The sequence below is a fragment of the Perna viridis genome, chromosome 1 (assembly GCF_037379345.1).
Source record: "Perna viridis isolate PV_CMFRI_1.1 ecotype Kerala chromosome 1, ASM3737934v1, whole genome shotgun sequence".
Taxonomy (NCBI): Eukaryota; Metazoa; Mollusca; class Bivalvia; order Mytilida; family Mytilidae; genus Perna; species Perna viridis.
Window position 1 is genome coordinate 2280987 of NC_142445.1, and position 15268 is coordinate 2296254.

Here is a 15268-nt window from a genome sequence, read left to right on the forward strand (position 1 = left end):
TTCTAAGTTCAAGATAATTACGAATTTAATTAATTCTTTGTTTATAGTAGTAAAATAGAGAGTAAAAGGACTTGAAACGCAAAGATATATTTATATTAGTACAGTACAGAGATTCATATATTTTTGAGCAATAGACTGGCAGTAATAATGTTCATGCTGTATCCTGAATGGTGAATAACAGAAACCTTGATGATTCTGCTACTAACACTGACAAAACGAAGTCCATAAAATTTTAGTTATTGATTCATTTATTTCTAAAACAACTCAAAATTTTAGGATATAACTGGTCAAGCTATAGGAATAAATTTAGTACGAAACTCCCATGGCTTTCAATGCAAACCCATGTTTTAAGTTATGCCTGTTGTGAATTTATCTTTGGAAATCCAAGAAGTTTCATGTATTACTATTTAAGGTTCATAAGCCAAATGAACTTTTATAACTTTCAAAACATAGAATCACACAGCATTTTTTTTGGCCATTTCCATGGCTTGTTTACAAACAATGTGAAAAAGTGCTAAATTTTTACCCCAGCCCCCACCACAACCACATGGCTACTGGCCTTCACTTTTCCCCAAAAGGGGCGATCTTTGTGACGTCATAAATATTTACTATATTTATACCTATATGTTAATGCCACTTGGTGGCAATTATGATAAAATGGGAAAATTGTATAGGTTCTTCTGACATGAAAACCAATACCATTCACAAATTATATCCAGATATTAATCTTAAAATTCTGTAGTCAACACTTCACAACAGTGAACAATACCTAGCAACATTTACTGAACTTATATAGCTTTGAAACAGAGATAAATCTCACATATGAATCTCTGCAAAAAAAGATAAATTTTCACAAGGCAGTCTTTGTTGAAATCTACAGTGAATGTAAAATTTGTGTGTAATACAGCAATCATAATTTACTTAGGTCACCCAAGAGAGACAAAAAACAGCATTAATTTTCTCGGAAATGAGAAACCTATTTGTTCATGGATGGCCATATCTCATCTACAGAAATAGTTCCTATACAAAGTTATGAATAAAAAGGTTACATTTTCATGTTTTTAGTAAATATCAAGGGCCACTAGAAGGTACGGATATAATGATAAATTACAGAAGGGGGGATCACATGACATTATGTTGCATATGGAGGAAATAATCATCTAGTATTATCAATATAGTAGAATCACTTTACAGGAATATAATTTATCATTCCTCCTCTTCATTCTGTTTGACAACCAATATATACAGATTATAGATTGAAGTTTATCAATAGCTGTTTTTTTTTCTTTAAATAAAAGCTCTCTTTTCAATGTTGATACAGGAAGTACTTAGATAGAAAACAAGTGAAGGTGTCGATTTCTACCATGATTTCATTAATGATTGATAGGTTAAAAAAATCATTAGTTTCCTTTAAGACAGATTGTTAAAGGAAACAGGGCATTGTCATTCAATACAAGTTACAGTGTAGCATGGATAGTTCTGTATTCATCAACAGCTCATTCATTTTATAACAAGATAATTAATTTTATACTAGCATATATATTGAATATTTACAAGTTTTCCCACTGACTTTTTTTAAATTCACACACAAACATATGCTTTACAATGGCAGATATCATTTATGTCTATCTTGATAATAAAAAACTTTGCCAAGTGCAGCATAATATGACTGCAATTGTTGAACCCTGAACAGTCAGGGCAAGTGCGGACACAATATTAGTTTTTGACATACTTCAACAAAAGCACTTACAATTCATTATGGACACAACAAATGGTTTGGAGACTATATTGCACAGAATTTGAAATTCAATTAAATCAGACCCGTTTTTTTGGGGTGTGGACCCTTTGACCTCCTGTAACTCAAAAACCGTAAGAGATATCTGAAATTTAATTGAACAAGATGGAATTCATCTTTCATGATTTTCAAAGCATTATTCAAAGGGAAAACCCAGAGGATTCTGAAAAGGTCACCAGAACAGAAAGTAAATTTGAGTGTTGTTAGATCCTACATGTAGTGACTGAATGGAACAATCGATAGGTTTAACTGTAATTAGGTTGTTCTTTGAACCTTGTTTTCACAAATAGTAATATTAGACCCCTAATTCCATACCTACATAAAAATTAAGTCATTTTTGAGTATGCACTACATCCAATCTTGCTTATTTAGTACATGTACTTGACTTAACTACTCCAAATCCAGCCCAATGGCATTGCAGTGACTATTATTTCTAACGCTGGTAGTTTTGATGGTATTATCATTCTTTAATATATTCCGAGCTAGCTTTCAATAACTGCAAGTGTTCTTAAAGTGGATATTTTATTTGTCTACATGGTTTATGAAGAGATTTTCCATGGAGAGAATTGGATACATCATTGAATGAATTTATGGTATGTTTGCTCGTTGTATCAGTTCATTTTTGAAAAGGGGATGGATCATGGTTGTGGCCTTAATATGAGGCAGGTGTAATCTGTAAGAGGACTAAGTTCAATACATTGAAATTTTAAAAAATATCTTTTACTGTATTACAACTAGGATTTATTTTCTTCATAATTTAATAAAACCTTAAGACACAAGCTGTAAACATTTAATGTTGTTAAAGAGTAATCAAGGGAGCCAAGGTTATAGCAGTAATCAAAGAGTAATCAAAGGAACCAAGGTTACAGCGGTAATCAAAAGAATGTAATCCAGGGACAAAGACAAGACATGGAAAACAGACATACACAACAAACTAACAAAAGTAACTAAAATCATACATACAAAGTAACAAAAGCAAATGAGCAACTCAGACTCCACCAAAAACTGGGAGTATGGACCAGGTGCACCAGTAGGGTAAGCGTCCTCTGCTTTTCTAGAAACACAAGCCAAGTTGCTCATAAAAACTCAAGTCCAGGGTAGACAAAGAAGGAAAGTAAAACTATGACCCGTTGAATAAATCAGTTTTCATGGTGCAGATAGATACACCATAACGATCCACAAGTTCATGATGACGACCATAAAACTTCTGTAGTGATGACTTCAATCTTGTTACAACATAACCCTGTTCCAGAAGCCTATTTGTAGCTGTAACTCCTACATCAAATTGTTTTGAAAATTACGGTAGAAGTTGCTGAATAATATTACTCAGCCAGAATTTTGCTAAAGGTTATTTGCAAAAAAACTGCCTTCTGACCCCTACATTCTATTTTAGCAGGGGCCATGTTTTTTCATGGATCAAAAATCTCAACAGTCATTCTGTGTGGGATACCCTAAGGAACAATTATGCCAACTTTCATTGAATTTTGTAAAATGGTTATTGAGAAGAAGATTTATTTTCAAAGTTGTACATGCCAAAAATGCTAAAAAAAACTGCTTCAGGGGCCATAACTCATAAATCAGACCAGTTGTCAAATCTTTTTTTAAAATTTCAGCATAGGTCTGTCTCTTTATGCTGAACAATATTACCTAGCCTGAATTTTGCTAAAGGCAACAGCTTTTGAGTTTTTTGCCAAAAAATGCCTTCAGACCATTATGTTCTATTTTTAGTATCAGTGGCCATGTTTTTTTCACAGAACATAAATCCCTACAGTCATTTTAGGCACAATACTCTAAGGAATAATATTGCCAAGTTTACATCCTGTCAGTCAACTATTTTAAGAGGAGAAGATTTTTGAAAATTTTCCACGACAACAGATGCCAATTGATGGCATAAGCTCACTTGACCTTTGGCAAGGCGAGCTAAATATGCCATCTGCTAATTTAGCCAATTTCCTGACATCATATGTGTCGGAAAAAAAGCCTTTGATTCATGTACATGTAAATACAATATGAATCCATGGATGAGTTATAATTATGAATTTATCAATTGATACAAACTTCCTTCATCCCTGGTTCACTCTTGGTATACATGTAAAGCAGAGTTTTGGCCAAAAATGCTGTGGACATACATGCAACAACCACCTGTCACTTTTGTACTTTATGCCAAAATTTAGGAGTGTGCCCATGGAAGACCAAGACAGTTGGTACCTGGGTGGCACATGCCAAATTTTTTCAAGAAAATATTCATCCATTTATGTCAACATTACGCCGTAGATAATTCTGCAAATAAATCATTACAAAAACTTATTGAAGAATGGGTCGAAGACAGAATGGCTGAATTTCCTAAAACAGAAAGTACAATGTAGATGGTCGACAGGCTTGAAATTGTATCCCATGATATGGGACACGTATCTGATGCTGGATACCAAATATCAAGAAGCTGAGGTTAGTAGTTGCTGAGAAAAGTATTACCAAAATAATTTCCCCATCTCCTTGTTGCACCACACTATAACCTGATATTTACCAAGTGAAATTTGCCCAAAAATCATTTTCAATTCTACATTCTCTATTTGTTCAGTAAATACGACAAAAAGGAATAGAAATTTACTGGAGTGGTACACCACCATTGTTTATAAAATAAAATGTCCTATGGTCATGTTCAATTTTCAGTTGCTTATATCAAATAAAATGTTAAGTTTAATAAATAATGTAAAAAGGGAAAACATCCCTTTATAATCCACTTTTTACAGTACAAGTTTTGTTACAATGTAATTAAAAAGTAATGATTACACCACCTTTTAACACAGTAATCAATTACAGTTGATTACAACTACCCCATCCGTTAGGGGAATGGCACCTGCCAAATTTTATTTAAAAAAAACATTCAACCATTAGAGAACACAAACAGGATTGTTGTTTTGTAATTAACTGAAACAAATAACAGAAAGCATAACAAGGAATCATCCGAAAACTTATATCCCCACAAACTTTTGTAGGCCTTATCATAAGGGTCATTTTAGCAATTGAAAGTTATATTTTATCTAACATAGTTTTCAAGATATTTGCTGAAAACTGTAAACAAGAGGCTCCCAGAAGCCTGAATCGTTCTCCTTATGAAATTTTGTCTTTCAAGGGCAATAAATTTAACAAAGAGTTGTCCAAAAATTTTGACTCAGAAGACTTTGGAAGGATTTTTCATAAGGATCATTTCTGCAATTTAGAGTTTCTTTCTATACCAGAGTTTTCAAGATATTGGCTGAAAACTGTTAATATAAACTGTAATTTTTCATCTTTCAAGGGCAACAACTCTTACAAGAAGTCACCTGAAAACTTTGATCCATTGGAGAATTTTGTAGGCCTTATAATAAAGATCATTTCAGCAATTGAAAGAATTTGGCTACACCAAATGGTTTTGGAGATATATGCAAAAAATACTACTGTTTAACCCTTATGTTCTATTTTTAGTAACAGTGGCCATGTTTTTCAACGGATCAAAAACCCCTCCATCTGTTCTATGCAGGCTACCCCAGGAACATTCATACCAAGTTTGGTTCTAATTGGTCAAGTAGTGTCATGAGAAGATTTTTTTAAAGAAATAACATAAAAAAATAGCAAACAAGAGGCTCCCAGGAGCCTGAATCGCTCACCTGGTTAAATTTTTGCCTTTCAAGGGTAATAACTCTAAAAACAAGTTGTCCAACAATTTTGACTCCACGAAGACTTTTGTAGGACTTATCATATGGGTCATTTCATCAATTGAAAATTTCATTCTATCTATTAGAGTTTTCAAGATATTGAGTGAAAACTGCTAAAAACAATTTTTTTTACCTTTCAAGGGCAATAACTCTTACATGGAGTCATCTGACAACTTTGATCCCTAGAGACTTTTGTAGGCCTTGTAATAAGGATCATTTCAGCATGTGAAAGATATCGCCTAAACCTAACAGTTTTGGAGATATATGCAAACAACTACTGTCTGACCCTTATATTCCATTTTTAGTAATAGCAGCCATGTTTTTTAACTGATCAAAAATCCAAACATTCATTTTATTTAAGAAACCCTAAAGAACAAAAATACTAACTTTCATTGAATTCTGTAAAGTGATTTCTGAGGAGAAGATTTTTGAAATTAATAACAGCAAAAAAAGCAAAAAAACGTTCAAAACGGGCAACAACTCATTGGGTTAAGATTTTCACCAAATTTTGGCCACAGATAGATCTCATCATGCTGAATACTTTTACCATTTGGTTAAACCTAACTGATTTGGAGATATATGCAATAAAGAGCTGCGTATTAAGTGCATAAAATGCCTGTTACCCCAATGAATTTATATGATCAACTGGAAATACAGCGTGCCCCGTCAAATACCCCCCCCCTCCACAAATAAGTAAATAAAAAATGCACAAAAAATTTGGCACTATCATAACAAATGATTCGTTTTCAACAATTTTTCAACAAATAAAATTCCTTGGCCATTTCTGACTTTTTTTAAAGAGTAAATCTTCATAAAATGGAAACGTAAAATTTAACATTTATACAGATCTGAAGGGAGCTTACAATGTACTTCAATAGATATGAACAAATCACAAAAGTTTCATAAAAGCAGGTAACATAGTTTTTGAGTTATTGTCCGAAAACTTGAAAATTCCCCCCTTTTATTAAGTATAAAAATTAATAACACTGAAACAAAATATCTGAAATTTATAAAAAATCGAAAGGGAGCTTATGTAAATAGATTGTATCTATTGACATAAGCTCCCTTTCGATTTTTTATAAATACATCAAAGTTTCATTAAAGTAGGTGAAAGTGTTTTTGAGTTATTGTCTGAAAACTTGAAGTCCCCCCTTTTTTAAGTATAAAAATTCATAACACAGAAACAAAAAAATCTTAAATTTATGAAATATGTCAGTAGATATGAACAATTCACCAAAGTTTCACAGAAGATGGTGAAAGTGTTTTTCAAGTAAAAAAATTAATAACACACAAACAAAAACATCTGAAAATTATAAAAATTGAAAGGGAGCTTATGTCAATAGACATGAACAAATCGCCAAAGTTTCATAAAAGTTGATGAAAGTGGTTTTGAGTTATTGTCCAAAGTGTTGATGATGGACGAATAGACAACAGTATACTATAATATGTCTCGTCACAGACTGGCATATAAAATCTGCTGTTTGACCCCTATGTTCTATTTTTTTGTAATAGCTGCCATGTTTTCTAACAGATCAATAATCAAAACAGTCATTTTGTGCAGGATACTCTAAGGAACAATCATCTGAAGTTTCATCCAAATCCATTCAGTAGTTTCAGAAGAGAAGATGTTTGGAGAAATTGATGACGATGAATACGGATGCCAAGTGATGGCAATAGCTCACATGGCCTACTACGTCAAAGTGAGCTTAAAAATGTCAAAAAAGGAAAATAACTCCAACATGGCCTCACAGATTAAAATGAAAATTTGACCACAGACAGATTTCATCATGCTGAACACTTTTTTTTTTTTTTAATAGAATTTGGCTAAACCTAACAGTCTTGGAGATATATGTGAAAAACTACTGTCTGACCACTTTGTTCTATTATTACTAATGGCTGTCATGTTTTCTGACTGATCAAAAATCCCAACATTAGTTCTATGCAAGATACCCCAAGGCACATTCATACAAAGTTTGGTTTCAATTGGTCAAGTAGTATCAGAGAAGATTTTTTTAAGAAGAAATGACATTAAAAATAGCAAAAAAACATCAAAAAAGAACAATAACTCCAACTTGGCTTCACAGATTTAAACAAAAATTTGACCACAGATAAATCTCATCATGCTGAACACTTTTCCCCTCTCAGAATTTGGCTAAACCAAACGATTTTGGAGATATATGCAAAAAACTACTGTCTTATTTATTCTATTCTATTTTTAGTAACAGTTGCCATGTTTTTTGACTAATCAAAAATCCCTACACCAGTTCTATGCAGGATACCCCCAGGAGCATTCATACTAACTTTGCTTTCAATTGGTCAGGTAGTGTCAGAGGAGAAGAGTTCAGAAAAATTATTAACGACGATGACAGAAGACAGAAGCCAAGTGATGGCAATAGCTCAGATGGCCTTTAGACTGGTGAGCTAATACACGGAAATAACTCTGATCTACTTAAAATTTAGTTGATTTGTTAGAAAATTTTGAACATATATTCTGAGTCATACATTTTAAATACAGAAAAATTCCTGTTCTTTCTGACATTACGAGTTAAACATTGAAACAAAGAAATTCACCCTGTCTGTGCAACCAATATCATATAAACAGCCTGGTATCTACATGGACAGCCTCACAACCTCTTAATATCTTTTACATGTACAACTTAAGCTGAGAAAGAGGATTTTTATTTCCTGCATTTGGATGGTGGACGGAAGATGGGCAACAGTATACAATAATACTTCCCATCTAGAAAGACAGGCCCATATAAACATAATACCAATATATACATGTATGTTAGAATAACTGACATCTGTAACCCAAGGAATTATAATGCAAGTACATGAATTGAAGATACTCTGTACTTACCCATTGTATGACCTTTATAAACCCTCTTGGTTCTTTCAGAGGCTCAATACTAAAGTTCACGGTAGCCTATAATAAAAGACAAATTTCATAGTGCTTTACTGACCAGTTCGTTACATTATGGATACATGTACATTTACTTGGTTATTAAAACAACATACTGTGCATTATTCTACTTGCCTAGGTTGAACAGGTTATCATGAATTATTATGGCTTCTCAGACCTGTCATTATGACTTATAATGCCTTTTCGGACCACTCCATTACTACATTCTAAAAATAGGCCATGTGACATCATTAGGTAAAAAAAAACAGGTACCAGTGTAGTGATGTCAATTTTAGTTATGAAGCCATGTGCGGGTCCAGGTGTCAAAAGAATAGGCCGACAGCAGCGCTAATCTTGTCATAAAAGGCAACTAAATAGCATTCAGAACGCTAAGCAAGGGCTAAGGCACTCTGCCCACAGAGCAACTGGGTTGTGTGCCTCAGGTGGTTGAATGAGGTACCCCTGGCATGTTACATGATGGGATTGTCAGGCCATAATTCTCACAATTCTTGGCTAATGACCTGATTTGTTTTGCAATTTTACAGACAAGTCATATTTGTGTTATTTCAATAAAATATCAGCAAATCATAGAAAGAAATGGTGCACTGTCATGTATGTACATGTAGGTAATGACTTGCCTTTATCTTTTACAGTTTCAGCAAATTTAAATGGTTTAAACAATGCAGATGAAACTGTTTCAGACTAAAAATACTAATTCTCTAGCAGTCAATACTACCATTTTATGACTTCTGTGGTAGCTAGAAAATGGATTGGAATGAAAAGATCTTGATGTACCTATGTAACGGTGGATTATTATCCTCCTAAAATCTTCAATCTAAAGATTAACATGATTAATGGTAAAACAATGTATATGTATGATCCATAGATCCTGAACTTAATTTTCATGTAAAAAATGTGCACAATACACACCAAAATATGGTACATGACCTTCATTGTAACACTGTATGTACATGTAAATGAGCAATCTGGACCATACCATATCTAGGTAGAAAGGACTGCTGCCATGGTAGGGTAAGACTGTCTGCTTTTCTAGAAATATGCATCATGTTGGCAATTGTCTGCAGAAAGAAGACTTTGCAAGTTAAGTACATATGTATATGTACATGTAATAATAGTATTTTCTGTCCTCAAGTGCAAATATGTTTGTACAGGTATATACAATCTTTAAGCTCAAGAGATATTTAACTCAAAAGAAATTAAATGAACATCTTTTTATATTTGCATGTTAAATATTGATGTCAATATAGTTTTCCACCTGGCCAAAATTGGAGAAGATAACTCTATTTTGTGCTTATGAAGACATAGGTCTAATTCAGTGTGTACATGTACATTTTAGTTTTTTTACATTGTAAGTAATTGACATTTTTTATTAATACCAAAATCACTGTATACAATTCTTCATACAGTAACAGGAACATGGACAGTTCATTTAGCTGATTTCTTAGTTTTATAAACTGATACAGTCAAAATTAGACAATACAAAGTAGAGTATTGTTTTTCTTGCAAAAAGTATTATGAAAGTGTGCACTCTAAATTTTAACGAGCCTTTTTTCATTAATGTTGTACTGTATGTCATTTTTTTGCCTCCTAGGAAAACTGTGCACAAAGCTTACTTGTGATTCAAATGTACTTCCTGCTTCATTATCCCAAAACTATATACATGTAGGAATCCCTGAAAGTCATTATGATGGGAAAAAAATAGGAGGTGCACAATTAAGAGAAAAATTATTCTCCGAGGTACCAAAAAACAACAGTATTTTTCCCATTTTTAGTACACAGTAGAACTTGCTTCAGATGGCATGGCCTAGCTTGGGTTGATCAAGAAATGTACATCATGTAGTCTGCTATTTCTCTTGCCTAGCATAATTCATATATAAATCTGTCGTCATGCACCCATGAAGTAAATGTGCCTCGGTGTGATAAAAAAAATCTTTCAGAAAATTGATATAAAACATACCATTTTACTGTAGATGGGGCAAAGATATTCAATGAAAGGGAAATAATTCTGTTCATTTACCAAGAATAACAGTGAGTCATGTTCACTAAAATGCAGGACATAATCATGTGCTCCTGATTTGATGTAAAAATTAAGTCACTTAAAAATACATCAACCGTATCTAATTTATCAGTACATATTAGCTAGTTAATTAAAATCATGCTCCATTAGTGGCATTACTGCATTAGATTTCTGAAACCGGTGTTTACTGTTTAGCTTGTTTTTAACTCATTACGTTGCGGTTTAATAGAAAATACTGCATTAATGTAAGATGGCAATCGTTACTTAACAGGAGAAATGATAAATATTTTCCTTTTCTTGTAAAAATAGATTGCCCTAACTACAAGATAGCTATTTCTACCTTCGAAGCCTCCATTTTCACTTTCGATCTAGAGAGGTGGAAATGTTATTTCATTGGTGTAAAAACTTACGATAATCGTGTAAAAATAGAAAACGTATTAAAATACGAACATTATGTACAAAATTTCATTGCATTTTATTTGTTGGTGAACATTATTGGAAAATTTTAGAAAGATTTTGATATTAACAATATTTACTGCGTTCCGATTCTATGACAAATGACAAACCATCCTCTTTAGATTCGTCCCATTTATTTCCCGGTCTAAACATCGAATACGGAACCAATGCGCAGTGGCGGACCCAGGGGGAGTGCAATGAGTTGATGTAAAATTGACTAAAAATCCCAAATAAAGTCCTAGCACTCTACCTTTTTTTGGAACCTCGACTGATACCCCTTCTTTCCAAAGTGTCTGGATCCGGCCCTGAATGCGTATCAATAAAAAAAAATCGAACCCGAAAGAAAATTGTAGTGTGGAGAAGGGAGTGTATATTAGATATAAAGTCCCTGTGTGGATTGAGGATGTATGGTGTTGTACTCATTTACACATGAACTGAGTCTTTATATTCGATCATAAATCGACCGTTAGCGAGGTATAAAGGCCAACCCGTATGACACGCCGTATTGAAATTTATTCCAATATGTAGATATCTTATTAATGTACAGTTTATTAGATATCTTATTAAATATTTAAGATATCTCATATACTTTATGAATTATCCTATAAAACTTTGTTTATAAGTTATCTTATACAGTATTCGAACGTTAAATATTATGAAAAACAAGGACTAAACATGGATTTTAGACAACAAAGAACATAAAAAAGCAAAATAACACGTATTAGGAAACAAAAAGTAAATGAACAACTTCGCCTGACACAACTATAAATTGGGATCATGCACCAGTAGGCTAAGCATCTCTGCTTTTCTAGAAACAACCCACATAGTCGGTTAAAAATATCACGTCTGCTGCAAAATAGGAAAGGAAAACTATATACATGACACTATGAACAAATCGGTTCGTATGGTGCAGAGTCACGCAACTACGAAGTCTTATAGATGAAATTTACCCGAAAAGACGCTTATTTTATGAGTTTAATGGACCGAAATACCACACGGGTGAATTTGGTATCATTTTTAAGGTATTTTTAAAAGAGGCGCTTCGATTAAATCCAGTTGTAGAAGTTCCCTGAAGTGCAGTTTTCGAAAATTCGAGGTCAACTATGACGTTTTTGCAATATGTAACAGTCAAATATTATATTATGATTTTTTAAATGTCAAATTATGTCCCCGCCTGGAAGATCCAAGAAATTCCGAAACTTGAAGAACAAATGCAATAATAATCAACATTTTGTGTTGTAGTTTTAGGCTTTGCATTCGAAATACAATGAATGGTATATCAAGATATTTTGTGAAAAGTTTGAATGAAATCTTTAAAAAAAAAATTTAAAAATAAGCATACAAACAAACAAATAAAGCGACAAGTGTGATGACAAAAACTTAACACCAGATTTCATGTTTATCAAAAAAAAAAAAAAAAATCAAACAAACAAAACAAAAACAAAATAAACGGTATTGTTTATTTTCCATTTATGGTACAAAAAAGTCAGAATTGAATTAATGTTAGTCACCTGTAATCCGTCCATATACAGATTCCAATAGTCTTTACTGTTCCATTTCTGAACGTTGTCGATCACTGGTTTTATGTCCCACATTTTGTTGTAACCATGTATATATATGTAATATGAACTATACGTTACGGGCATATGCCAATTGAAGCCACCGCAATTACATCCTTTGGTATTGTTCCATTATGTTTGACTGCTGGTAAATTATAATATTCTAAAGTTTAAGAGTAAGTCTCATTATAATAATTGTTGTGGTTTTTGTCGAAATGTTTCTTTTTACCTTTGCCAAAACTTCCAACGCCTTGAAGACTAAGCGCAGTTGAGCACAGTATACTCGACAGCTACAGTGTACTATCAACTACGTTGCCTACGGGTGACAGTTTCAGAGATTTAAAAACGTTGCCAACAGGTGACAGTTACAGAGATTTGGATTACATTTTAACATATTCGAATAAATTAATTTGAGATAAATACTGTAATCTGATTTGTTAAAATAATTTTGTTATATCTCAATGGATAAAAAATATTGACACGCCCCTATTCAGTTAAATTCAGAGATACTTTTCTCTTGTTTAAAGATAAAATTATGTTTTAAAATTAATTTATAAAAATTGGCTATGATAAAAATTTTGTCTATTGAAAAATAACATAAATTTTCCATGTGCATATTTTGTTTATTGCACTTCGCGCAATAAACAATATTATCTGTTGGTAAGTGCTGCAAGTTATCGCATAGACATCTGTGTGTCATTTAAAGTGCTTAGTTTCTTAGACATCTACATGTAGTTCCATACGCACGTACATTAAAATGAATATAATACAATTTCAATAATTATGTATGGTGCAGACAACACTAGCCATACACTTTTAAGGCCCAAAAGCAGCTGCAGCCCTATTGTCATTGCCCATGGCCAAAATAGCCCAACAATTGAATGATTATTACAAAAAAGCAATATCACCAGACCACAGACTGACACCATTCCCGAGAAATGCATTATTGAATTCCTATGCCATCGTCTACGCAAAATTTTATTTTTATTTGTCATATATGGACTTCCGATGTCTCGAGGCGGTAACCGTAATAAAAATACACGATACAGTGAGTGATAAATGTGCATCGGGATGCTCTTGGGGGTTATACTACCCTTTAGTAAAACATTTGGCCAAAAAAAAAAAAAAATGAGTGGCAAATGATAGCATCGAACCCCTTTCATTATATAACTAAAGTTTCTTGATCGGATCACTGCCCCTTTTTTGTAAAGATTTGGATCCGCCAAGACCTGCATAAAATATCAGAAGATAGCATCAGGTACCAGTATTGCATTGCATATCCCTGAGCAGGTGTATGTCAAAACATGGATGCTATAAAAATATAGTGCATTTTCTTTTTGCTCTCTACAAACTAATGTTTTGTCAAGAGATATGAACAATAACTTATAAAATCGTGCAAACATCACACTGTAAGATGAAGAACTTTTTAAAAAGAAAATCTAACATAATAACATAAAAAATGTTCCACTGAAAAGGTTGATTTGGTGAGTGCAAAACGAAAGTGAAAGTAGGGAAAATGGCTATTTATAGTTCAAGACTACTTTTCTGTCCGATCTTCGTGGACTCACCCTATTTTCTTTGCGGGAAATTATTTTTTCACATGCCCTTAGAAATGCTACATAAGTGAAAGTTTTATTGAATCAATTTACATATTTTTAAAAAAATCCTAAAAACATGCACTTCACTATAGAAGTCTATGGGAAAATTAATACGATACTGAGACCATGAGCATTCCGTTTATTAATAGCCTCGCAGGATTTTCATTTCTATCTATATTAAGCGTCTAAAAATAAATAGACAACTTAAATATATCGGATGTGGACGATTGACTGCATAGAAATAAATAGGTACTGATAAGAGATTAGAGGTCGTATCATTATGAATGCTAATGTACAATCCTAATGAATCAGCGTATTAAGTTCGCAGTAAAATTTGTTTATCGGGTTTGTTTATTGGCGTAAATAACATGGAATTGAATTTGATATAGAAGTACCCATAAAATGGACTTAACTGTCTGCATGTTTGAACCTAAATGGGGTATGCCGACGGGACTATTTTTCTGCGGTAATGTAAGATAATTTCAGATGCTATCAGGCTTTACAAATCTAAAGGCTCTGGCGACAGCTATATCAGTTCTGATCTTTGATCTAATTTGATTAAAATGAAATGATTGACCGGTAAGCGTTGAACTTTTTGTAATATAGCTGAGAAACGCCTAGTCTCCGAGTTGTTTTGATTGAGAAACATTCGGGTAATCACGGTTACGAAATCACCCGATTTTACATAGAACATATCTCAACTTTCCTTGAATTTTGGCGATCTTCGCCGATTGACGAACTGTTGCGTTACACAACAGAGTTCAAAGTTCAAAAGGAAAGTCGGTACATATAAAACATTACAACACAAGCGCTAATGAGCTTTTAAAACCGACATAACAGGTGAAAGGAAAACTGACAATGCGGAATGCAAAGTCATCGTGTTTGTCGTATAGTTTGGGCAATCGTTTTCCTTCACCATCGATCTCTAGGTGTAGGTCAAGATATGAGGCTGACTTCACAGTGTCTGTAGTATCCTTTATCTCAAGTTCTTTGGTGTAGACGCGATGTATCAAATCCTCGAAACTAGGATTGTTTAACGATAATACGTCATCTATATCGCGAAAACCGATATTAAAGGATCTAGCTAAACGATATTCCTTCTGTTGGATCAGATCAGCTATAAAGTCAGTCTCATAAGAGTGAATGAATAAGTCAGGAAGTAGAGGAGCACAATTTGCTCTCATTGGAATGCCGACCGTTTGTTGAAAAACGCGTCCACCACATT

General features: G+C 33.2%; 1 protein-coding gene across 2 annotated transcripts in view; it reads right to left on the bottom strand.

The window, feature by feature from the left end:
• Positions 1-10800, bottom strand: part of LOC148626828 (synaptophysin-like protein 1) — a 35063-nt gene extending 24263 nt beyond the window's left edge. The window contains exons 1-2 of one of the 2 annotated variants that reach the window (XM_088545724.1): positions 10771-10800; positions 8351-8416 (exon numbers count right to left, since the gene is read on the bottom strand). In XM_088545724.1, coding sequence (XP_088401850.1) covers positions 8351-8416; positions 10771-10785 — 81 coding nt within the window. In that variant the 5' untranslated portion in view covers positions 10786-10800. Of the gene's footprint in view, positions 1-8350; positions 8417-10370 lie in introns of both variants that reach the window. The other variant, XM_088545803.1, reaches the window with a different exon arrangement.
• Between the last annotated feature and the right edge of the window lie 4468 nt (positions 10801-15268).